General features: G+C 45.2%; 1 protein-coding gene across 4 annotated transcripts in view; it reads left to right on the plus strand.

Moving 5' to 3' along the window:
• The window catches only part of LOC126335312 (solute carrier family 46 member 3-like), a 458,236-nt gene that overhangs the window by 382,185 nt on the left and 48,509 nt on the right, over positions 1 to 27,542 (plus strand). For all 4 annotated transcript variants that reach the window (XM_049998458.1, XM_049998456.1, XM_049998455.1 and 1 more), the window contains exons 5-6: positions 9,728 to 10,069; positions 20,469 to 20,570. In XM_049998458.1, coding sequence (XP_049854415.1) covers positions 9,728 to 10,069; positions 20,469 to 20,570 — 444 coding nt within the window. The remainder of the gene's footprint in view (positions 1 to 9,727; positions 10,070 to 20,468; positions 20,571 to 27,542) is intronic.

Consider the following 27,542-nt stretch of genomic DNA (forward strand, 5'->3'; position numbering starts at 1 on the left):
GCTTGCCATGCCATTTCCACCTGGCGCCTCAGTTGGACCAGCGTTCGTGCTGGACGTGCAGACCGCGTGAGACGACCGACGCTTCATCCAGTCCTAAACATGCTCAATGGGGGACAGATCCGGAGATCTTGCTGGCCAGGGTATTTGACTTACACCTTCTAGAGCACTTTGGGTGGCACGGGATACATGCGGACGTGCATTGTCCTGTTGGAACAGCAAGTTCCCTTGCCGGTCTAGGAATGGTAGAACGATGGGTTCGATGACGGTTTGGATGTATCGTGCACTATTCAGTGTCCCCTCGACGATCACCAGAGGTGTACGGCCAGTGTAGGAGATCGCTCCCCACACCATGATGCCGGGTGTTGGCCTCGGTCGTATGCAGTCCTGATTGTGGCGCTCACCTGCACGGCGCCAAACACGCATACGACCATCATTGGCACCAAGGCAGAAGCGACTCTCATCGCTGAAGACGACACGTCTCCATTCGTCCCTCCATTCACGCCTGTCGCGACACCACTGGAGGCGGGCTGCACGATGTTGGGGCGTGAGCGGAAGACTGCCTAACGGTGTGCGGGACCGTAGCCCAGCTTCATGGAGACGGTTGCGAATGGTCCTCGCCGATACCCCAGGAGCAACAGTTCCCTAATTTGCTGGGAAGTGGGGGTGCGGTCCCCTACGGCACTGCGTAGGATCCTACGGTATTGGCGTGCATCCGTGAGTCGCTGCGGTCCGGTCCCAGGACGACGGGCACGTGCACTTTCCGCCGACCACTGGCGACAACATCGATGTACTGTGGAGACCTCACGCCCCACATGTTGAGCAATTCGGCGGTACGTCCACCCGGCCTCCCGCATGCCCACTATACGTCCTCGTTCAAAGTCCGTCAACTGCACATACGGTTCACGTCGCGGCATGCTACCAGTGTTAAAGACTGCGATGGAGCTCCGTATGCCACGGCAAACTGGCTGACACTGACGGCGGCGGTGCACAAATGCTGCGCAGCTAGCGCCATTCGACGGCCAACACCGCGGTTCCTGGTGTGTTCGCTGTGCCGTGCGTGTGATCATTGCTTGTACAGCCCTCTCGCAGTGTCCGGAGCAAGTATGGTGGGTCTGACACACCGGTGTCAATGTGTTCTTTTTTCCATTTCCAGGAGTGTATAATGGTAAGACAGAGATTTAGGAACCAGGTTTTAAATTGTAAGACATTTCCAGGGGCAGATGTGGACTCTGACCACAATCTATTGGTTACAACCAGTAGATTAAAACTGAAGAAACTGCAAAAAGGTGGGAAATTAAGGAGATGGGACCTGGATAAACTGAAAGAACCAGAGGTTGTACAGGGTTTCAGGGAGAGCATAAAGGAACAATTGTCAGGAATGGGGGAAATAAATACAGTATAAGAAGAATGGGTAGCTTTGAGGGATGAAGTAGTCAAGGTAGCAGAGGATCAAGTAGGTAAAAAGACGAGTCCTAGTAGAAATCCTTGGGTAACAGAAGAAATATTGAATTTAATTGATGAAAGGAGAAAATATAAAAAATGCAATAAATGAAGTAGGCAAAAAGGAATACAAACGACTCAAAAATGAGATCGGCAGCAAGTGCAAAATGGCTAAGCAGGGATGGCTAGAGGACAAATGTAAGGATGTAGAGGCTTATCTCATTAGGGGTATGATAGACACTGCCTACAGGAAAATTAAAGAGACCTTTGGAGATAAGAGAACCACTTGTATGAACATCAAGAGCTCAGATGGAAACCCAGTTCTAAGCAAAGAAGAGAAAGCAGAAATGTGGAAGGGGTATATAGAGGGTATATACAAGGGCGATGTACTTGAGGATAATATTGTGGAAATGGAAGAGGATGTAGATGAAGATGAAATGGGAGATACCATACTGCGTGTAGAGTTTGACAGAGCACTGAAAGACCTGAGTCGAAACAAGGCCCGCGGAGTAGACAACATTCCATTGGAACTACTGACGGCCTTGGGAGAGCCAGTCCTGACGAAACTCTACCATCTGGTGAGCAAGATGAAAGACACAGGCGAAATACCCTCAGACTTCAAGAAAAATATAATAATTCCAATCCCAAAGAAAACAGGTGTTGACAGATGTGAAAATTACCGAACTATCAGTTTAATAAGCCATTGCTGCAAAATGCTAACGCGAATTCTTTACAGACGAATGGTAAAACTGGTACAAGCCGACCTCGGGGAAGATCAGTTTGGATTTCGTAGAAATACTGGAACACGTGAGGCAATACTGGCCTTACGACTCATGTTAGAAGAAAGATTAAGGAAAGGCAAACCTACATTTCTAGCGTTTGTAGACTTAGAGAAAGCTTTTGCCAATGTAGATTGGAATACTCTCTTTCAAATTCTGAAGGTGGCAGGGGTAAAGTACAGGGAGCGAAAGGCTATTTACAATTTGTACAGAAACCAGATGGCAGTTATAAGAGTCGAGGGGCATGAAAGGGAAGCAGTGGTTGGGAAGGGAGTGAGACAGGGTTGTAGCCTCTCCCCGATGTTATTCAGTCTGTATATTGAGCAAGCAGTAAAGGAAACAAAAGAAAAATTCGGAGTAGGTATTAAAATCCATGGAGAAGAAATAAAAACTTTGAGGTTCGCCGATGACATTGTAATTCTGTCAGAGACAGCAAAGGACTTGTAAGAGCAGTGGAACGCAATGGACAGTGTCTCGAAAGGAGGATATAAGATGAACATCAACAAAAGCAAAACGAGGATAATGGAATGTAGTCGGATTAAGCCAGGTGATGCTGAGGGAATTAGATTAGGAAATGAGACACTGAAAGTAGTAAAAGAGTTTTGCTATTTGGGGAGCAACATAACTGATGATGGTCGAAGTAGAGAGGATATAAAATGTAGACTGGCAATGTCAAGGAAAGCATTTCTGAAGAAGAGAAATTTGTTAACATCAAGTATAGATTTAAGTGTCAGGAAGTCGTTTCTGAAAGTATTTGTATGAAGTGTAGCCATGTATGGAAGTGAAACATGGACGATAAATAGTTTGGACAAGAAGAGAATAGAAGCTTTCGAAATGTGATGCTACAGAAGAATGCTGAAGATAAGATGGGTAGATCTCATTACTAATGAGGAAGTATTGAATAGGATTGGGGAAAAGAGAAGTTTGTGGCACAACTTGACCAGAAGAAGGGATCGGTTGGTAGGACATGTTCTGAGGCATCAAGGGATCACCAATTTAGTATTAGAGGGCAGCGTGGAGGGTAAAAATAGTAGAGGGAGACCAAGAGATGAATACACTAAGCAGATTCAGAAGGATGTAGGTTTGCAGTAGGTACTGGGAGATGAAGAGGCTTGCACAGGATAGATTAGCATGGAGAGCTGCATCAAACCAGTCTCAGCACTGAAGACCACAACAACAACAACCCTCAAAGGCGCCATCCCGTTAAGAATTTTTTTCGTCACCTGAAGCAACACCTTCGGAAATCGGCAATCTACGGAGGCTGTCCAAGGACTAGATTTACTCCACAAACAGTAGAAACTGTTTACTAGCCATCTTTATTGCAATGCAGTTCCAGGTATCTGAAAGACTGGTTATTGAAGTGTTGCACATCGAAGAACTGCATCCATCTTTCTTTCGCTTACGCCATAGTCCTGCAGCGATCGCAGGGTCGGCGCGGTTAGAACGTATTTGGCAGTGTTAGTTTTAGGGGTGGCCGGAAGCCCTTCCTGGCGCCACCCCGTACCCCCAGTGAAGGAATCAGTGTACCCGAGCTGTCTGCATCTAGTGTAAATCGTGAAATAGTGCGAACGTGTTTCAAATGTCTGCGACGCGTGTAACTGGTGGAACGTGGGGACCAGCCCGGTATTCACCTAGTGGGATGTGGGAAACCGCCTAAAAACCACACCAGGCTGGCCGGCACACTGGCCCTGGTCGTTAATCCGCTGGGCTGATTCGTTCCGAGGCCGGCGCGCCTCCCCGAGTCCATGACGCAGCGCGTTAGTGCTCTTTTTTTAATCTCACTTTGTTCTATATTGTTCGTTGAATTTTGTTCGTGGCGGACGTCCGATGACACCCGTTCGGATTCTTTGTTGGTCCGTTCACTCAGTTTTTTTATTACAGAGGGTAGCTAAACCCTCTCACCGAACACGCTGAGCTACAGTGCCGGCTATGCTCTCGGCTACCCTGGCGGGTCGAAGAACTGCATCCATGTCATTACATATTAACTCAACACTAGTGGCTAGACGACATCATTCGAGGACTACAGTTTTATGAACGGATTTTGCATCAAGTGGAAGATAACGAGGATATTATAAATAACGTGATGCGAACTGGAAAATCTAGCTTCACTCAGGAAGGTATTTTCAACCTCCACAACATCCATTCTTGGTCGGAACATAACGCACTTGAGGCACGCTTTGGCATAAACCTGTGGGCTGGAATCGTGAGAGGCGTGCTTTTGGGTCCTTACCTATTTACAGATAATTTCAATAGTACCTGTTTCTTTGTAATACTTTGTCTGAGGTATTAGAAAACGTCCCACTTGGTGTTTGTTTTACAGCTATTGTGTTTCAACATGATGCTGCACCGCTACATTTTGCAATGATTGTGTGTAACTATTTACGTCGAGCTTTTACAGGGAAATGGACTGTTGCAAAGGTCCAATGTCCTGGCATCTACGTTCCCAAATCTTCACCGGTTAGATTCTTATTTTTGGGGACCTAAAGGAACAAGTTTCCAGTACTCCACCTGTGGATTTATAAGACATAATAGCTCTTGTGCATGGCCCTTCGACAATGGTGGATGCTGGATTGTTGCGTAGGGTCCAGCAAAGTACACTACTGGCCATTATAATTACTACACCAAGAAAAAATGCAGATGATAAACGGGTATTCATTGGACAAATATATTATACTGGAACTGACATGATAACATTTTCACGCAATTTGGGTTCATAGATTCTGAGAAATCAGTACCCAGAACAACAACCTCTGGCCGTAATAACGGCCTTGATACGCCTGGGCATTGAGTCAAACAGAGCTTGGATGGCGGGTACAGGTACGGTTACGCATGCAGCTTCAACACGATACCACAGTTCAACAGGAGTAGTGACTGGCGTATTGTGACGAGCCAGTTGCTCAGCCACCATTGGCCAGACATTTTCAGTTGGTGAGAGATATGGAGAATGTGCTGGCCAGGGCAGCAGTCGGTCATTTTCTGTATCCAGAAAGGCCCGTTCACGACCTGCAACACGCGGTCGTGCATCATCCTGCTGAAATGTAGGATTCTGCAGAGATCGAATAAAGGGTAGAGCCACGGGTCGTAATACATCTGAAATGTAACGTCCACTGTTCAAAGTGCCGTCAGTGCGAACAAGAGGTGACCGAGACGTGTAACCAATGGCACTCCTTACCATCACGCCGGTGATACGACAGTATGGCGACGACGAATACACGCTTCCAATGTGCATTCACCGCGATGTCGCCAAGCACGGATGCGACCATCATGATGCTGTAAACAGAACCTGGATTCATCCGAAAAAATGATGTTTTGCCATTCGTGCACCCAGGTTGATCGTCGAATACACCATCGCAGGCGCTCCTGTCTGTGATGCAACGTTAATGGTAACCGCAGCCACGGTCTCCGAGCTGATAGTCCATGCTGCTGCAAACGTCGTCGAACTGTTCGTGCAGATGGTTGTTGTCTCGCAAACGTCCCCATCTGTTGACTCAGGAATCGAGACGTGGCTGCACGATCCGTTACAGCCGTGCAGATAAGATGCCTGTCATCTCGACTGCTAGTGATACGAGGCCGTTGGGATCCAGCACGGCGTTCCGTATTACCCTCCTGAACCCACCGATTCCATATTCTGCTAAGTCAATGGATCTCGACCAATGCGAGAAGCAACGTCGCGATACGATAAACCGCAATCGCAATAGGCTACAATCCGACCTTTATCAAAGTCGGAAACGTGATGGTTCGCACTTCTCCACCTTACACGAGTCATCACAACGTTTCACCAGGCAACGCCGTTCAACTGCTCTTTGTGTATGAGAAATCGGTTGGAAATTTTCCTCATGTCAGCACGTTGTAGGTGTCGCCACCGGCGCCAACCTTGTGTGAATGCTCTGAAAAGTTAATCATTTGCATATCACAGCAACTTCTTCCTGTCGGTTAAATTTCGCGTCTGTAGCACGTCATCTTCGTAGTGTAGAAATTTTAATGGCCAGTCGTGTATATGCGATGAAGCGGGTATATTCCACAATGTCCGACAACAAGTCTCCATTTCTTAAACCGAAAGTTATCGAGGGAAAAAAAGTGTTGCATTACTTACTGAGCGTCTCTCGTATGATCAAGACAGTAAATCTTGGCCCCTTTCTTATTTATTGGTTGAATCACGTGTAGAGTCCACTCTTGTATGAATCAAACAACGTTTTCCATCGGAATGTTAGCCTCAATGAAAGGTCGAGCAGTCGATAAAATGAATTCTTCTTTATCATTTTTCGCTTGTTTCGCTGCTACAGTGACTTCCGTGAGCGTAGCTTGTCTTTCTATACCAGTAGTTGTTAGCGCCTTCTCCTTGTTCTTCTTATGGGAAGAACTGTTATTAATGTGTTTCAGGCATGTGTCGTTCCTCTGCCACTCAATACGCACATTGCAGTATTTGCACGTATCTCCGTACGTTTGTCAAATGGTAGAAATGGCTCTGAGCACTATGGGACTTAACAGCTGAGGTCATCAGTCCCCGAGAACTTAGAACTACTTAAACCTAACTAACCTAAGGACATCACACACATCCATGCCCGAGGCAGGATTGGAACCTGCGACCGTAGCGGTGGCGCGGTTCCAGACTGCAGCGCCTAGAACCGCTCGGCTACCCCGGCCGGCATACTTTTGTCGAAAACATTAAATCCTTCTGTCGAAAATTCCTTTTCTCGGCCGAAAACTGCACTACCATATTAATCATCTGTAGCACGAAAACAAGACACAAAATACCACACTCAATGCACTGGCGATCCACGATTTCCAACACACAATACTGAATACACCGCCAGAACATTGTAGAATGTCTTTGGAATACTCGATATATTGTAGGTTAGGTTAGTGTTGTTTAACGTCCCGTCGATAACGAGGTCATTAGAGACGGAGCACAAGCTCCGGTTAGGGAAGGATGGGGAAGGAAATCGGCCGTGCCCTTTCAAAGGAACCATCCCGGCATTTGCCTGAAATGATTTAGGGAAATCACGGAAAACCTAAATCAGGATGGCCGGAGACGGGATTGAACCGTCGTCCTCCCGAATGCGAGTCCAGTGTGCTAACCACTCGATATACACTTCTGGAAATTGAAATAAGAACACCGTGAATTCATTGTCCCAGGAAGGGGAAACTTTATTCACACATTCCTGGGGTCAGATACATCACATGATCACACTGACAGAACCACAGGCACATAGACACAGGCAACAGAGCATGCACAATGTCGGCAATAGTACAGTGTATATCCACCTTTCCCAGCAATGCAGGCTGCTATTCTCCCATGGAGACGATCGTAGAGATGCTGGATGTAGTCCTGTGGAACGGCTTGCCATGCCATTTCCACCTGGCGCCTCAGTTGGACCAGCGTTCGTGCTGGACGTGCAGACCGCGTGAGACGACGCTTCATCCAGTCCCAAACATGCTCAATGGGGGAAAGATCCGGAGATCTTGCTGGCCAGGGTAGTTGACTTACACCTTCTAGAGCACGTTGGGTGGCACGGGATACATGCGGACGTGCATTGTCCTGTTGGAACAGCAAGTTCCCTTGCCGGTCTAGGAATGGTAGAACGATGGGTTCGATGACGGTTTGGATGTACCGTGCACTATTCAGTGTCCCCTCGACAATCACCAGAGGTGTACGGCCAGTGTAGGAGATCGCTCCCCACACCATGATGCCGGGTGTTGGCCCTGTGTGCCTCTGCCGTATGCAGTCTTGATTGTGGCCCTCACCTGCACGGCGCCAAACACGCGTACGACCATCATTGGCACACGTCTCCATTCGTCCCTCCATTCACGCCTGTCGCGACACCACTGGAGGCGGGCTGCACGATGTTGGGGCGTGAGCGGAAGACGGCCTAACGGTGTGCGGGAGCGTAGCCCAGCTTCATGGAGACGGTTGCGAATGGTCCTCGCCGATACCCCAGGAGCAACAGTGTCCCTAATTTGCTGGGAAGTGGCGGTGCGGTCCCCTACGACACTTCGTCGGATCCTACGGTCTTGGCGTGCATCCGTGCGTCGCTGCGGTCCGGTCCCAGGTCGACGGGCACGTGCACCTTCCGCCGACCACTGGCGACAACATTGATGTACTGTCGAGACCTCACGCCCCACGTGTTGAGCAATTCAGCGGTACGTCCACCCGGCCTCCCGCATGCCCACTATACGCCCTCGCTCAAAGTCCGTCAACTGCACATATGGTTCACGTCCACGCTGTCGCGGCATGCTACCAGTGTTAAAGTCTGCGATGGAGCTCCGTATGCCACGGCAAACTGGCTGACACTGACGGCGGCGGTGCACAAATGCTGCGCAGCTAGCGCCATTCGACGGCCAACACCGCGGTTCCTGGTGTGTCCGCTGTGCCGTGCGTGTGATCATTGCTTGTACAGCCCTGTCGCAGTGTCCGGAGCAATTATGGTGGGTCTGACACACCGGTGTGAATGTGTTCTTTTTTCCATTTCCAGGAGTGTATTCTATATACAGGGTATTACAAAAAGGTACGGCCAAAGTTTCAGGAAAAATTCCTCACACACAAAGAAAGAAAATATGTTATGTGGACATGTGTCCGGAAACGCTTACTTTCCATGTTGGAGCTCATTTTGTTACTTCTCTTCAAATCACATTAATCATGGAATGGAAACACACAGCAACAGAACGTACCAGCGTGACTTCAAACACTTTGTTACAGGAAATGTTCAAAATGTCCTCCGTTAGCGAGGATGCATGCATCCACCCTCCGTCGCATAGAATCCCTGATGCGCTGATGCAGCCCTGGAGAATGGCGTATTGTATCACAGCCGTCCACAATACGAGCACGAAGAGTCTCTACATTTGGTACCGGGGTTGCGTAGACAAGAGCTTTCAAATGCCCCCATAAATGAAAGTCAGGAGGGTTGAGGTCAGGAGAGCGAGGAGGCCACGGAATTGGTCCGCCTCTACCAATCCATCGGTCACCGAATCTGTTGTTGAGAAGCGTACGATCACTTCGACTGAAATGTGCAGGAGCTCCATCGCGCATGAACCACATGTTGTGTCGTACTTGTAAAGGCACATGTTCTAGCAGCACAGGTAGAGTATCCCGTACGAAATCATGATAACGTGCTCCATTGAGCGTAGGTGAACGAAACTAAAATGAGCTCTAACATGGAAATTGAGCATTTGCGGACACATGTCCACATAACATCTTTTCTTTATTTGTGTGTGAGGAATGTTTCCTGAAAGTTTGGTCGTACCTTTTTGTAACACCCTGTATATCGAAATGTTGTACAATCGATATGCGGATTGTATTACCATAACCCCAATCGAATTATCGCAGTTAAGTTCAAAAGGCGAGATTTTGCAAATTTTAGTCAATTATTTCGCGATGTGGCTTAAAAGTGAATAGTTTCCGGTTTCCAGAGAAATGTGTAAAATTCCGTGGAAATTTCACGATTTCGCGCTTTGTGTGATCAATTACATTTGTGAGGTACTGATACAGGCTAACAGAACGCTCGTGGCAGGCGTGCTGGCCGTGGGCGTGACGAGCTACCTGGCGGACGTGACGTCGGCGGAGGAGCGCACGGCGCGCATGGGCGTCCTCATGGCGTGCGTGTTCGTGGGCACGCCGGTCGGCTCGTCGCTGGCGGGCGTCAGCAACCGCGCGCTCGGCTTCCTGGGCAGCTTCGGGCTGTGCGCCGCGGTCAACCTGCTGGCGCTGCTGTACGCCGCCGTGCGCCTGCGAGAGCCGCGAGGCCTGCGACCCGCCGCGACGGACGGGCTGCGCGGGGTCCTGCGGCTGCTCGCCAGGCAGCGCCTGCTCGCGCTCGTCGCCTCCACCTTCTTCATCATGGGGCCCATGACCGGTCAGTACAAACACACGGGTTGTTGCTTACCGTTTAGTCAAGTTTAGTATCGCTCGAACAGTCCACGGGCGTACTGCCGGGCCGTAGCTTCCAACGGGCACAATATTTCGGCGATCGGACATGTCGCCATCGTCAGGTGCGCTGACGAACTGAGCTCCTGAGCGCGCTGCAGAATATATTGGGGCATCGAGAAATGCCCAGTCTGAAAATAGAAGTTCAAGCCATGCGGCTACGCCTTTTTTTCCATTTTGTTCGTTGTCGATCGTTGTGTTTTGTCGTTGCGGACGTCACATGGCATCCTCGGACTTCAAGAAGAATATAATAATTCCAATCCCAAAGAAAGCAGGTGTTGACAGATGTGAAAATTACCGAACTATCAGTTTAATAAGCCACAGCTGCAAAATACTAACACGAATTCTTTACAGACGAATGGAAAAACTAGTAGAAGCCGACCTCGGGGAAGATCAGTTTGGATTCCGTAGAAATACTGGAACGCGTGAGGCAATACTGACCTTACGACTTATCTTAAAAAAAAGAATAAGAAAAGGCAAACCTACGTTTATAGCATTTGTAGACTTAGAGAAAGATTTTGACAATGTTGACTGGAATACTCTCTTTCAAATTCTAAAGGTGGCAGGGATAAAATACAGGGAGCGAAAGGCTATTTACAATTTGTACAGAAACCAGATGGCAGTCAGAAGAGTCGAGGGGCATGAAAGGGAAGCAGTGGTTGGGAAGGGAGTGAGACAGGGTTGTAGCCTCTCCCCGTTATTATTCAATCTGTATATTGAGCAAGCAGTAAAGGAAACAAAAGAAAAATTCGGAGTTGGTATTAAAATTCTTGGAGAAGAAATAAAAACTTTGAGGTTTGCCGATGACATTGTAATTCTGTCAGAGACAGCAAAGGACTTGTAAGAGCAGTGGAACGCAATGGACAGTGTCTTGGGAGGAGTATATAAGATGAACATCAACAAAAGCAAAACGAGGATAATGGAATGTAGTCGGATTAAGTCAGGTGACGCTGAGTGAATTAGATTAGGAAATGAGACACTTAATGTAGTAAAGGAGTTTTGCTATTTGGGGAGCAAAATAACTGATGACGGTCAAAATAGAGAGGATATAAAATGTAGACTGGCAATGTCAAGGAAAGCGTTTCTGAAGAAGAGAAATTTGTTAACATCGAGTATGGGTTTAAGTGTTAGGAAGTCATCATTTCTGAAAGTATTTGTATGGAGTGTAGCCATGTATGTAAATGAAGCATGTACGAAAATAGTTTGGACAAGAAGCGAATAGAAGCTTTTGAAATGTGGTGCTACAGAAGAATGCTGAAAATTAGATGGGTAGATCACATAACTAATGAGGAAGTATTGAATAGGATTGGGGAGAAGAGAAGTTTGTGGCACAACTTGACCAGAAGAAGGGATCGATTGGTAGGACATGTTCTGAGGCATCAAGGGATCACCAATTTAGTATTGGAGGGCTAGCGTGGAGGGTAAAAATCGTAGAGGGAGAACAAGAGATGAATACACTAAGCAGATTCAGAAGGATTTAGGTCGCAGTAGGTACTGGGAGATGAAGAAGTGTGCACAGGATAGAGTAGCATGGAGAGCTGCATCAAACCAGTCTCATTACTGAAGACCACAACAACAACAGTAACATTGTACGCACTCATACATATTACACTTAACACATTCTCACACTCATTCATTCACCTTTTTTCATAAAATAATAAAATAAATAAATAAAATAACAGATAAATATTCTTTTGGCAGAAGAGCCAACACCGTGTTACTAGACGAGGCCGAAATGCTCGCGTTTTAGCTCACGCAGGTTGACGTGAGTAGGGAAGAACTATACTGACGTGAGGTCTGGAACATGATAAGGAATTAGAATTCAGAAAGCGGACGTAGATAGTTTGATACTTAACTTTAATCCATTAATGATGAACGTCGCTCTTAGCGGTACATGATTCACAATATTATCTGTTCAGAATACATTCGTAGTAACTGAACATGGCGCCTTGCTAGGTCGTAGCAAATGACGTAGCTGAAGGCTGTGCTAAACTGTCGTCTCTGCAAATGAGAACGTATGTAGACAGTGAACCATCCCAAGCAAAGTCGGCTGTACAACTGGGGCGAGTGCTAGGAAGTCTCTCTAGACCTGGCGTGTGGCGGCGCTCGGTCTGCAATCACTGATAGTGGCGACACGCGGGTCCGACGTATACTAACGGACCGCGGCCCATTTAAAAGCTACCACCTAGCAAGTGTGGTGTCTGGCGGTGACACCACAATAAAATAAATAGTCAATACTATAAAATAAGATTTAAAAAATTAAAATAAAAAATATAATTAAAAATTATATAAAAATATATACACAAGATGTGGAGTCTTGTTATTCGCGTAGGTCGTCGGGCCATCTCGTGGAGGCCAGCTAGTGCACCCTGTGTCCAAGTTCTCGTACAAGGTCGTTATCTGACTGTTGTGTTTTCGTAAAAGGTTTTGGCAGTGGTTCTGAATAGGTCCCTCAAATAGGGTACGCCTGCGAGTTGGTGAAGTTAATTCGTTGGCAATCGGTATGGCAGGTGGAGTGCCCTTTTCAGAGCACGGTTCTGAGTTCTTTGTAGCCGTTGTATGTGGGTTGGAGCAGCATTGCCCCACACAACAGCGGCGTAATCCAAGATTGGTCGCACCAATGAAAGGTACATCACCCCCAGTCTCGATGGTAGTGTTGACGATGGGTTTAATAGTGGGTAAAGCTGTACCATTCTTCTCCTGGCTTTCTCTCGAATATGAGATTGCCATGTCAATCGCCTATCAAAGGTCACACCCAAGTATTTTGCTGTTTTTGACCATGGGACTGGAGTACCCCTTATCTCAATGACCTGGATGTTAGGAGGGAGTGGTCTTCTACAAATAGCTATTGCCTGCGTCTTCGTCGAGACAATCGCCGTTTCGTCGCCAATTCACTCAGCTTATTACATGCTTGTTGCAGTCTTCCCTCTTTATTTAGACTCAGTGCTGGCTCCCATGCCTTGCTGAGGTTATAGCCGCTATCTCTGTTGATGAGTCCGCAAAAAGAAAACGAACGAGCGACCAGAGCGGACGAGGCTGTTACACTGACGCCACCACAGACGCCTTCGCCAGCCTCTCAGCGACCGCCGGGCGGCGCGGACCGCGGAGAGAACGCCTCGCGGTGGTAAGGGATTTAGGACGGCCGCCCTCAGCAGCTCAGTTCGTCAGCGCACCTGACGAAGGCGACATGTGTGATCGCCGAAATATTGTGCCCGTTGGACACTATGGACCGGAAGTACACCCGTGGACTGTTCGAGCAGAAAATACGCCGGGAGAAATTGAAGAATCACAAGTTTAGTGTTGTATCCTTCAAAGTAGTTCCCTCCTGATTGCACACAGGGCTTCTGCCATTGATGGTAACATTTCTGGAACTCATCTTCTGTAATATCCTCCAAAACCCTCGTCACAGCTTTTTGGACATCTTGTGTTGCTTGTAAATGCTGTCCCTTGACCGCCGGTTTGACTCTTGGAAATAGAAAAAAGTCGCGCAGAGCGATATCTGATGAATAAGGTGGCTTTGGTAGTATTAAAATTTGTTTTGAGGATAAAAATTGCTCTATTGACAGAGCAGTGTGGCATGGCGCATCATCGTGATTCAGAATCCAATTATCAGCAATTTTGGCACGAACTCGAAGAACTCTTTTACGAAGTCTTTCTAAAATTTCTTTGTAGTAATATTAGTTAACTGTTTGTCCAGGAGGCATCCACTCTTCATGAACAGTTCCCTTGGAATCAAACAAGCACACAAGCATGCATTTCACTTTTGACTTTGACATGCGAGGTTTTTTTGGTCTAAGTGATCCCTTTGCGGACCGTTGCAAACTTTGGCGCTTTGTCTCTGGATCGTACTGAAAAAAACAACTTTTATCACCGATGGTAACGCGGCGCAACAATTCTGGATTGATTTCAGTTTACTTTAACAGATCGGCTGCCACAGTTTTCCATCTTTCTCGCTGTTGTGGTGCCAGATTTTTGGGGACCATTTTAGCACAAATCTTTCTCATATTAAGATCTTCAGTTATTATTAGACGAACGGTTCCTCGATTGACGTTCGCTTCTTCTGCAATCATTTTCACGGATAACCTTCTATCAGATCGTGCGTGTTCACGCAACCTGGCCAAGCTGACACCCATCCGTGAGGTTGATGGTCTTCTACTGCGGTCTTCATCTTCAACATTCGTTCTGCCTTCATTAAACATGTTATGCCAACGAAAAACTTGAGCTCTTGACATTACCTCCTCTCCCAAAGCCTTCTGAATCTTACCGTAAATTGTTGTCACGTTTTCATCAGATTTAACGTAAAAAGAAATTGCATACCATTCCACAATGTTATGCAGTTCCATTTCCTTGATGAGAGATACAAACACATGTTAACTTACAGCACAACTCACGACTGAGCAGTCGCATCGATGTGCCGCTTGGACTAGAAGCAGCTTATAGACCAAGGTCAAAGATATTGTGCCTACACAAGCCTGCAGAGTTGCCACATCTTGCAAAGAAAATCAGTCTCATTATTTTATTGTCGCACCTCATACATCTACAGTGTGGTCCATAGATGTGGAGACACTCTTTGGTGAAAACTTAGTGAGATGAGAGAGAGGTGAAACCTGTGAGGGCATGTTACTAACATGGCAGTGATTTTGGAGGACGACATCATAAATCCGTCTCAGAATTTTCAGATGTACATACAGGGGGTCGACAAAAACATGGAAAAACGAAAAACACAACACATTACCGTGCCTAATACAGTGTAGGAAACCCAATGACATTCAAAACACCTTCAAGTCATCTTAGAATGAATAAATACAGGTCCTGTATTACTTTTCAAGGGAATCTTACACCACGTATGTAATAGCTCTCTGAAGCAGGGTATTTTCCCAGATAGACTGAAGTATGCCAATGTTAAACCACTGCATAAAAAAGGAGATTCATCTGATGTCAACAACTTCCGCCCAATCTCTCTTCTGTCTGCCTTATCCAAAATTCTTGAAAAAGTAATGTAGTGTACAGTAGCACCAAACCTTTGTAAAAATAAAGTTTTAACAAAATGTCAATTTGGTTTCCAGAAGGGTTTCTCAACGCAAAATGCTATATGTACTTTCACTAATGAAATATTAAATTCTCTGAGTAACCGGAAGTCACCCGTTGGGATTTTTGTGATCTATCAAAGGCTTTTTATTGTGTAAATCATGGAATACTTCTAGATAAGCTCAAGTGCTGTGGTATGAATGGGTCAGTGCTCAAATAGTTTAAATCATACCTAACTGGAAGAGAGCAGAAAGTTGAAACAAACAGTTCACATAATATGCAAAAATCTGGTGATTTCTCAAACTGGGGAAGAATCAAGAATGGGGTGCCGCAAGGTTTGGTCTTGGGTCCTCTGCTGTTCTTAATATATATTAATGACTTGCCATTCTATATTCACGAAGATGCAAAGCTGGTACTTTTTGCTGATGATACAAGTATAGCTATCACACCCAACAGACAAGAATTAACTGGTGAAACTGTAAACAATGTTTTTCAGAAAATCATTAACTGGTTCTCTGCAAATGGGCTCTCATTAAACTTTGACAAAACACAGTATATACAGTTCCACACAGTAAACGGAATGACCCCATTAATAAAATAGACTTCGATCAGAAATCGGTAGCTAAGGTAGAATATTCAAAATTTCTAGGTGTATGCATTGATGGGGAAAACAGTGGCGAGTTCCAGTTTATGTACTGCCCCCTCAACTTGCCAGATCTGAACCCGATCTAACGCATCTGGGATGTGATTGAACGTGGCGTCACAGATCATTGCTCCCCTCACCGAAATTCACGTGAATTGGGTGACTTGTGTATGCAGATGTGGACCCAACTCCCTCTACCAAGGCCTCACTGCTTCCATGCCACGATGCCTCACCGCCGTTATCCGTGCCGAAGGTGTACATACCGGCTATCAGGCAGGTGGTCATAATGTTCGGGCTGATTAGTGTTCGTCCACAACTATACTCTACAAACCACTGTGAAGTGCATTGCACAGGATACGTCCCATTGTACCAGTTATTACGGTTTTCCCCGACCCATTCAGTATGGAACGAGAGAAGAATGATGGTTAAAATGCGTGCTGTAATTAATCTAATCTACTCCTCACGATCCCTTCTGAAGCGATTTGTAGGGAGTTTTAGTACATATTTCCAGAGAAAGCATTTAAAGCCGGTTCATGGAACTTTGTAAGTAGGCTTTCATGGGATGGTTACGTCTGTTTTCAAGCGTCTGATACATCAGTTTCTTCAGCATCTCTGTGACTCTATCATGTATCAAACAAAGCTATGACCATTCGTGCTGTCTTCTCTGTATACGTTCATTATCCCCTACCAATCCTGTTTGGTACAGATCCCACACACTTTAGCAGTTTCTAAGATACATGGCACGAGTGATTTATAAGCACTCTCCTTTGTAGAGTGACTGCGTTTACCCAGTATTCTACTAATAAACCGAAGTCTACCGCCTGCTTTACCCACGACTGAACCTATGAACTCATCCCATGTAGCATCAAAAGTGGTTCAAATGGCTCTGAGCATTATGGGACTTAACATCTGAGGTCATCAGTCCCCTAGAACTTAGAACTACTTAAACCTAACTAACCTAAGGGCATCACTCACATCCAAGCCCGAGGCAGGATTCGTACCTGCGACCGTAACGGTCGCGCGGTTCCAGACTGAAGCGCCTAGAACCGCTCGGCCACACCAGCCGGCATTTAGCATCACTACAAAGTATTACACCTAGGTATTTGTATGAGTTCATCGGTTTCAACTGTGACTCACTGATATTTTAGGTCATTAAGTTCTTTCGCTTTGTGAAGTGAAGTCGTTTCGTTGACACTTCCTCCAATAATTTTAGAATTTTCAAAGGAATGTTACTTATCTCTGTTGCCTTTTACGATCGACAGTCTTCCAAAGGTTTGTTAAACTTAGACTTTAATATTGGATCTCCTATGTCCCCCATATCCTGTCATGTCGTCAGACAAGTAGAGACGTTCAATGTACTCTTCACACATATCTGCTCTCTCCTCTTCGTGTAACTGTGGAATTTCCCCTGCACCACTAATGTTGACGTCTTGCTTTTAATTTCATCGAAGAATGTTTTAACTTTTATACATGCTGAATCAGCGCTTCACGACGGTTATTTCTTTTTCAATTTTTTTACACTTTACGTACAATAATTCCGCCCTGGAATATGTTCCTATTTATTCATTTCTAAGTGACGTATATCGCTGTCTTTCTGTTAGTACTTTGTTTTCACTTCCTTCTTTCGTCGAACAGTTTAAGTATGTCTTTCGTTTACCCAGGTTTCTTTGTCGTTGCCTTTCTTATATCTATTTTTGTCTTTCCAGCTTCTGTGCAACGGCAATACACATTGATGAGCCAGTACATTATGACCTCTGCCAACTGCGAGACTGAATGCCCCATGGTGCCTGGTTCCATTAACTCTAGCAACGATATGGAGTGTAAATGATGAGATCCACTAACATCAGCAACTTCGATAAAGGGCAGATTGTTTTGGCCCGACGCACACGAACGAGGGTATCGGAAGCTGGTCCACTACTTATGTGCTACTGCTGTGAACATTAATGGAAAGTGATGAAGTATGGTGAAACCATAAGTAGGTATTGGAGGTGTCAGACGTCCACGCAACATCACATCAGTCGGAGGCTGTAAAGCTGAGTAGGCGGCCATCTGTGCCAGGACTGACAACGGCTCGATGCAAACTTTTGACCGTACACTGTTGAACAGTTGGCTCGGGACCCTATTTGTTCCCACACAGACCCAAAGGTATCATAAATTACGATTTTCGAGACAGGGCCTTTATCAGTGGAAACGTGTCCCCTGATCTAATAAATCAAGTCTCTGACAACATTTGTGGCCAAACACTCCGTCATCGAGGCAAACGACAGCTCTTAACATACACCACGCCACTGACTCATGGCGGAAGGGACAGAATTACGCTGTTGGGGACTTTCATGGGGCTTTCGTTGCTCCTGTGATGGTAATACAAGGCACCTTGATAGCTGTCAACTACGTGAACATTATTGTGGATCACCTGCTTCCCTTCATGCCTCATGTTTTCCTCATCAGTGATGGCATCTTCCAGCAGAACAACTATCTGTATCACAAGGTCGGAATCATGCTGCAGTGGTTTGAGTATCATGATAGTGAACTCATGTTGATATCATGGTCACCAAATACTTCTTATCAGAATGTGACGGAACACATCTGCAGCGCTATCAGGAGCCATCTCAGTACCCACTACCCACTGGTCGGTAATTTGCGTGATTCGCTTGACATGTCTGTAGACATCTGGTGCCTCATACCTGCGGACTTGTGAAATTCATGTCACACGCAAGAGCTGCTGTATTCAGTTCTAAAAGCGAACCCGCACGCCATTAAACATGGGATGGGAATGTTTTCGCCTGTCAGTGTATATCACGCATGCCCTGTCATATTTCTATCCTTTTGTTTCAGATAGTGTGATATTTTTATAAGCTATTCCATTACATCTATATATTCTGGATACAAAATCCGTTACACGTATTGAAATCAATTCTCCTGTGCCCTTATAAGTAGACATCAGGCACAAATATGATACTGCCTGGTGTGTTTACTTTTAATTTTTACCTCACCCTTTATTGTGGTGATGAACTTATATCATACATCCAACGTTCATGAAAAGCTGGGTGAAATTAAATAGCTGAAGCATGTAAACTAACTACGACGAGTTTTAATGATACAGGGGTAGTGATCAACAAGTGATTTGCGAGTGTATGAGAAAAGTAATGAGACTGACAACACAGCGAACGATCTGGCAACGCTGTGTTGTTCTACTTGTGTAGGTCGGTATGTTCATCCCTTCCATGTGCTCAGTCAGAGTTTCAGCTCCAAACAGCCGTCACGTGATTTTTGAGAGCGCCATCAGTGAAGTTGTGTTTTTGTACAAAACTGTCACAGTGGAATTTAGAGCAACGTTGTGCCATCAAGTTTTATGTTAAACTTGATGAATCCGTGAGTGTGACGTCTGAAGAGTTGAACAGTCCTATGGGGAACATTCCTTATCACGAGCGCAAGCTTTTCCGTAGCACAAATCAGTTTTGGAAGGCCGAGAACACGTTGAAGATGAACTTCGAGACAGGGCCGGTATCAATGGAAACGTGTCGCTTGATCGAATAAATCAAGTCTCTCACAACATTTGTGCCCAAACACGCCGTCATCGAGGCAAACGACTGCTCTTAACATGCAGCAGTGGACAATCTTTCTTTCCACGAACAACACGAGACTGGAATAGAAGGGAGAACCGATAGAGGTACTCAAAGTACCCTCCGCCATACATCGTCAGGTGGCTTGCGGAATATCGACGTAGATGTAGAACCTCGCTCAGGGAGACCTCCAACTTCCAAAACCGACAATAATGCCGAACGTATGCGTGCTCTTGTGAAATGAGACAGACGTTTAGCAGTAACACTTTCACCATACGCCAGACTGTGATAGAAGTTTTGCACATGCAAAAAGTTTGTGCCGAAATGGTGCCGAAAAGCATTGTAACTGAACAGAACGATAATCGAAGAAACGTGTACATTGATCTTCTTGGAGGATTGCCAACGACCACGAATGGTTCAGTCGTGTGATCACAGATGGTACGATCCTGGGACAAAGCGGCATCGTGAGAAGCGGCACACTGAGACATTTCCTCGACCGAAAAAAACCTCGATTGACCCGATCAAAGATGAAAACAATGCTGATTTGCCTTTTTGACATTAAGTATCGTGCATAAAGAATCTGTTGCTAAAGAACAAACTGTCAACCAAGTGCTTTACAAAGGTGTCCCCTAAAGTTTCAGGATAGTGGCGAATCAAGTGAGACGAGAGACTGCAGACAAGTGGATACTGCATCGTGGCAACGCCTCATGTCACACAGTCCCTTCCACCACCGAATGGTTGACCTCAAAAGGAGTTTCTTTCGTCTACAACCCCCTCGCCCCCTCTATTCGCCTGATCTCAGTCATTGTCACATTTGTATGTTCCCAAAATTGAAAAATTTCTTAAAAGCAACCTCATTTTGGGACTTAGGAGAACATTTAAAATAATGTGAGTGAAAAGCCTTTCAGAGCTTCTACAAAGAGTGGGACAACAACTCCGCCGGTGTATAGTTGCCAAAGCGCACTACTTTGAAGAGGACAACATCATTGTTCGAGAAAAATAAAACATCGGTAGATAAAAAATCAGTCTCATTACTTTTCTCACACGCCTCTTACGTTTCATATTCATCCACTGCTGATGTTTTTATCTTTCAGGGGAGTACTCCGTGCTGTACCTGTTCGCAAGATACAAGTTTGGTTGGAGTGAAGTGGACTACAGCCTGTACGCCGCCTTCAAGATGATCCTTATCTGTGGAGGTAAGAGGAAGTCGTGGCTACAACTTGTTTCCGCTCACATCTGACAGCTTTCTCAAAGTGGTTGTATGCATTCTCTGTCAAACACTGAAGTGTGAATTGCAGAGTAATGATGTAGCTGTAGATTTATTGCGAGTCATTGTTACCAATCTGCAGTGCATCTGAAGATGAACTAAGTGTCTTAACGGTGGAATAATGAAATGGCATTATAGGTGTGGAAGTGTTTTACTTCCGACGAGGTTTCTCAAGACTTGGTGCAATCCTGGATTCACTACGTTGACCAAGGCAACTCGAGGAAATTAAAGAGAGATTTCATTTCTATTGTTCCGTACATGAATCTGTAAACAGATAGCCCTTATAGGCTCACTTTGTTGTCCGTCTGTTAAGATCTCTTTTTTTCAGGGACGGGTAGAGATAACAAGTTTAAATTCATCTCACACTAAGGCCTGCAGTCTCATGACGGTGTGAAATACTGAAGCAGCTAAGTTAATGCCGTCAAAAGATACGGGCATTTATGTCACATACAGAGGGGTCCAAAAAATGTATCCACTGTTTAAAAGTCCATAACTTGCAAACTAATTGACGGAGTTGATTCATTTTTGGTGAAAGTGTAGTTTAAAATCCAACTTAAAGATATCACTGTAGATGTTCGAAATGGTCACCATTAACATCCATACACAAACGATGACGCCGAACTGCAGCACGAAGTACTAACTACAACGTTTTCAGTAGGATATTTGCACATGAATGTACGATGGATTCTCGAAGTTCATCCAATGTGGCTTTTGTCGATAAACGACGTCCTTTAGTGTTCCCCACAGGTAAAAGTCCCGAGGAGCTAGGTCTGGAGAACGTGGTGGATACTCCACAGCACCTTTACGGCCTATCCATCTTCCTCGATATTTTGGTAGTGGGCTGGGGCACCATCTTGTTGAAAGTAAACTCTTCTGTCTCCATACAAGTCTCGGATGGCAGGTAAAATGGATGTCTGAAGCTTCTGAAGGTACACCTCACCGGTAACTGTGCCGTCAAAGAAACATGGCCCAATCAAGTCCCGGTAAGACAACCCACACCTCACATTTACTCCTGGCAAACTCACGGCTTTGTCTACATCGACGTTCGCATTTTCGGCGGCCCAGTAGATGCAATTGTGGCGATTTACTGTACCATTGTGTTTGAACTGTGCCTCATCAGACCATACAACCATCTCTGCAAACTCTTCATCGTTGTGCACCATGTTAGTAAGCGACTCGCAGTACTCCATTCTACGATCTGGGTCGTCCTCGTTCAATGCATGTAGTAATCGTGGGATGTAGCACTTCCACTTTGCTGTCTTCAAAATTTGCCGAACACTTGAGCGACTCACTCCAATTTCACGGGCACTCTGTCTCAAATACTTCTGTGGTGAGCGAGTGAATTGTTGTAACACACGACGGGAGTTAGCTGGACTTGTTACTGTTACAGAGCGTCCAGATCGTTGTTTGTGTACGTCTTTAACATAGCCTTCGGCTGCAAATTTGTCTCGAATGCGATGAATCGTTAAACGTGTCGGTGGCTTCCTTTCATCGAATGTAAGCCTTGCGTCAGCCATGTTTACTCACGTAACTAGGTGCAATTAAGAACAAAACACTGACTACCTGGCGACTCTCATCTGACAAAACAAAACAATGCAATGCAACGCTTGTGTGGCCATTGCCGGAACTACAAACTATTACACTTCCAAAGATGAGACAACTCCGTCATTAGTTTGCCAGTTATGGACTTTTCAACAATGGATACATTTTTTTTTACCCCTCTGTATTTTGATACAAACTCACTCATCAAAACCTATATAGTACTTTCTTTTGACCCATAATCAAGAAATTTGGCAGGAAACAATGTTTCACATTAAAAGTAAGGGGAAAAACCGAAAATTGTTTATCTGTAATTATATCACATGAAAAAAAAACTTTTTGCCGTTTGTTATCCCACTGACCGTCTGTTATGACCCCATCTCCTCAGGAACAGATAGACATATCAATTTACAATTTACGGTCTGTGATACCTCGGCAATGTAAAAACGAACTTAAGCTTCTAAGTCAATGCAGTCTGAAGATACCGCCGTTTATATTGCATATTTTCATATTTACAAACTATCTCATTAAAACATGTAGGGTATTTCCCGTTGGTACAAAATCATGAAATTTGGAAGAAGCAAGGATTCACTGTAAAAGGAAAGGAAACAATCAGAACAAAATATTATTTTGTAATTAGACACGAGTTTTATTGTCATTCGTTATCCGACTTCAAACAGAAATTAAAGCATTCTAGAAGCCATGTAATTCCGAGTACCGATATCTTTCCAGTATCAGTGTCAATAATAGGCAAAAATCGTCTAGATTCTCGATTTCCGAGGTGGTTGAACTGTCTGTATATGTAATTACGTTCGTACAGAATCCTTAGACCCCGAGTCCTTCTTGAACATGGGCAGTTATTTTTTATTTACTAGTCTTCTAACGCCTTTAGAGCACTCATGATCTTCGTCTCTGCTTCAGACGTCCACTACTATCTGCCTCATGGAGTCCGATCACGATCAGATCAGCAGTTTTCCTCATTAGTTCCCTTGTCTGCTACCTATTCATTTCGAAATACTTGTTCCACTTCTCACTTTTTTATTACAAATGGAACTCCTCCAGCTGTACTTAAGATTTCATATTGATTTGGCTACTAGTTTCGACTTTGCGTCAACGCCATCTTCAGGCCCGTTCACTTTGATTATATCAACTGTGTGTGGCTGAGTGCTAGAAGTCCGCTGTGAGACCAGTGCGTGCTGCACATGGATGGCGGGTAGTAATTAGCACCTTTTGGTCTCACCGCGGACTTCTAGCACTCAGCCACACACGATTGATATAATCAAAGTGTACGGGCCTGAAGATCGCGTTGACGCAACGTCGAAACTAGTAGCCAAATAAATATGAAATCTTAAGTACAGCTGGAGGAGTTCCATTTTTAATAAAAAATTATACTAGCTAATGTCCCACCATCATCCAATTTAAATATAGATGCAATATGTTCGAAATCCTCAGAAAAATAGATGTATACGATGAGGTGCCAAAAGTCATAGGGTAGCGATATGCATGTAAAAAGATACCGGTAGTATCTGTTAAAGAGTATAAAAGAGTTGTGCATTGGCGGAGCTGCCATTTGGAAGCATGTGATACATGTAAAAAGGTTTCCGACGTGGATATGGCCGCACGACGGGAATTAACAGAGAATTCAATACTCCGAGATCCACAGTGTCAAGAGTTCATGTACGAGGGTCACTCGAAAAGAAATGCACACTAATTTTTGTAAAAAATACAGTTTTCATTTTGCATGTGTGAAAGTTTTACAGTGTGTAGATACATCCTTCCCGCTTGTTTTCAAACTTAGTTCAACCTGTTCCCGTGAGTGGCGCCGTCACAGCATGCCTAAGATGGCTCCTACACTTGACATTCGTCAGAAGCAACGTGCTGTCACAGAATTCCTGTGCTGTGAAAGCGAAACAGTGGGAAACATCCACAAGAGGTTGATAAAGGTATATGGAGAGGCTACTGTCGATCGCAGTACAGTTAGTGTGTAGGCAAGCAGGTAACGTGATTCACGCGCGTACTGCAATATTGAGGATTGTCCTCGCAGCGGCAGGTCTCGTACGGCACACACTCCAGACAATGTGCAGAGAGTTAACGAATTGGTGACTGCTGACAGACGCATCACAGTGAACGAATTGTCACTCTACGTTGGGATAGGGGAGGGAAGTGTTTGCAGAATACTGAAAGTGTTGGTGTTAAAAAAGGTTTGTGGCAGGTGGGTTCCCAGTATGTTGACAGTGGCTCACAAAGAAACAAGAGGAACAGTATGCAGCGAACTTTTGAACAGTATGAGAATGGTGGAGATGAATTTCTTGGAAGAATTGTGACAGGTGATGAAACATGGCTCCATCATTTTTCACTAGAGACGAAGAGGCAATCTATGGAGTGGTATCATGACCATTCACCCAAGGAAATAATTCAAAACCACACCTTCTGCTGGAAAAGTTATGGCTACGGTGTTTTTCGATTCCGAAGGACTCTTGCTTGTGGAACCACAATAAATTCTGATGCATATGTGACGACACTGAAGAAACTTCAAGCTCGACTGAGTCGTGTTCGACCACATCGGCAAAAGCAGGATTTTTTTCTGTTGCACGACAATGCACGGCCACATGACAGTCCAAAAAACCATGAAAGCGATCACAAAACTCGGATAGACAACACTGAAACACCAGCCTTACAGCCCTGACCTTGCTCCACGTGGCTCTCATCTCTTTGGGAAACTGAAAGACTCTCTTCGTGGATCAAGGTTTGAAGACGATGACTCTCTTGTGCACGCTGCCAAACAGTGACTCCAACAGGTTGGTCCAGAATTGTACCGTGCGGGTATACAGGCGCTGGTTCCAAGATGGCGTAAGGCAGTTCAGAGGGATGGAAATTATGTAGAGAAATGAAAATATTGATCCTAAAGAGTGTGTCTACACACTGTAAAACGTTCAAACATGTAGAATAAGAGATGGATTTTAAAAAAATAGTGTGCATTTCTTTTGCAGTGACCCTCGTATTACCTCTCACCACGATCAAACCAGTGGCCGATGGCTTTCAGTTGACGAGCGAGAGCAGCAGCGTTTGCGTAGTTGTCAGTGCTAATAGAAAAGCAACACTGAGTGAAATAACCACAGAGATAAACGTGGGACGTACGTTTGGATAGTGTGGCAAAATTCGCCATAAAAGGGGCTGTAGCAGCAGACGGCCGTCGCGAGTGTCTTCCCTAACAGCACGACATCGCTTGCGGCCCCTCTCGTGGGCCCGTGACCATACAAGTCGAACACTAGACGACAGGAAACCGTGGCCTGCTCAGCTGAATCCCGGTTTCAGTTGGTAAGAGATGATGGTAGGGTCCGAGTGTGGCGCAGACTTTACGAATGCATGGACCGAGTTGTCAACAAGGTACTGTGCAGGATGGTGGTGGCTGTGTTTACATGGGATGGACTGGGCCGTGTGGTCCAAATGAACCGATCGTTTACTGCAAATGGTTATGTTCAGCTACTTGGAGACCATTTGCAGCCATTTAAATATCGAATTTTTATAGACGACATTGCGCCATGTTACCAGGTCCAGTTGTTCGCGACTGGTTGTAAGAACGTTCTGGACAATTCGAGCGACCGATTTGGCCACCCAGGTCGCCCGACGTGCATCTCATCGAACATTTATGGGACATCGATCGATTTTTTGTGCTCGTAATCGTGCACCGGCAAAACTTTCGCAATACTTATGCACGGTTATCGAGGCAACAGGGTTAAGTATTTCTGCAGGGCCTTGTCGAGTCTATGGTCCGTCGAATTTCTGCACTACGTCGGGTAAAAGAAGGTCCGACACCACATTAGGAGATACCTCATGACTTTTGTCACCTGAGTCTATAATATGCACATGAACTAAATGACCTAAAGTGTGTGAAATCTTATGGGACTTAACTGCTAATGTCATCAGCCCCTAAGCTTACACACTATTTAACATAAATTATCCTAAGGACAAACACACACCCATGCCCGAGGGAGGACTCGTACCTCCGCCGGGACCAGCCGCACAGTCCAAGACTGCAGCGCCCTACACCGCTCGGCTAATCCCTCGTGGCCGCACATGAACTAACAAGGGGGAGGAATCAGACACGGCCAACCGATTCGGCTCAAAAACCTAAAACGAAGGAATCTAACATATTTTGGGTCAACATCCTCGCATTTTTGAGAAAATCACCTCTAAAGGTTCTGACGAGCACTCGACTCAAAATTGGAGGGATCAATAGGTAATTGTAAACAGAGCATTTTTCATTATCAGGTGTGTGGTCCGCAAACGCAAAATTTCCCAGAAATCGAGGAAAAAAAATTTACAACTGCCGCTTCTGTACCTTCATGGTAAACGCTATTCGCCGACAGCGCCGATAGCGCTACGGCCAAGGTCACTGGCAGGAAATCGGAGAACCCGGGTTCGAATCTCGAAGAAACCTAGCAGATGTTCTTCTTTTCGTCTGTGTTTTTCCATATCTCAATTGATAGGGATAGGAGGTAAGTAAATCAATAACGAATGATAATAATAAGGTAGGCAAAACAATTTCTCAAACCTCTTGGGACAGTAAACAAGTAAACTGTTACTCCAGGTCACCTTACAATGGCTCTTCCAGTCACTGTTACGCGTCCTCATTTTTCTTCGAAAAACTAGATGGATGGTACTTGTCATATAAACATTCGAAACAAATATACTCACGGCACCAAGAACATCTAATGAATGCAATCTTTAGACAGCTACACCGTTCGTTCCGAAGAGTCGGCGGAAAACAAACTTGGTTTACATTTAAAAATATGTCTTTTTCGGGAATTAATTTTGATACGTACCACGCATACGATATCATTGCCTGAAAAATCGGTCCTGAAAGTTGATTATGAATTATACTGTGAATAGTTATTGCATCCGTGCGGTTGTGTAATTCCCGCTGCGTTTCCAGAAGCACACTGCAATTCTGAAGCGTGGAAATAAAGTTTTTAAACTGGCGATAGAAATAAACATCACACGGCTGGCACACAGGTGTGCAGTTTGGCGGTATTACTTTTACTGTGCACGTCGACTGACCCTCGCCATCTATAAACATTGTGTCGTACATTGTAGTACTAATTTGCCCATTCCAGGAATCCAATTTAGACAAAACTTGGTATCAGAAACGTATGGTTTTAAAATATTCTCAAGAAATGTTCTGTAAATCGCATTCGTCAGTTTCTCGGATTTGGAGCAGGTAATGTAAACATTGTTCAACGAGTCGGTTAAACGATTGACCTCTTCTATAACCGCCGGCAGCGGTGGCCGTGCTGCTGCTACGATCGCAGGTTCGAAGCCTGTCTCGGGCATGGATGTGTGTGATATCCTTAGGTTAGTT

This window comes from Schistocerca gregaria, chromosome 2, assembly GCF_023897955.1.
Source record: "Schistocerca gregaria isolate iqSchGreg1 chromosome 2, iqSchGreg1.2, whole genome shotgun sequence".
Lineage (NCBI taxonomy): Eukaryota > Metazoa > Arthropoda > Insecta > Orthoptera > Acrididae > Schistocerca > Schistocerca gregaria.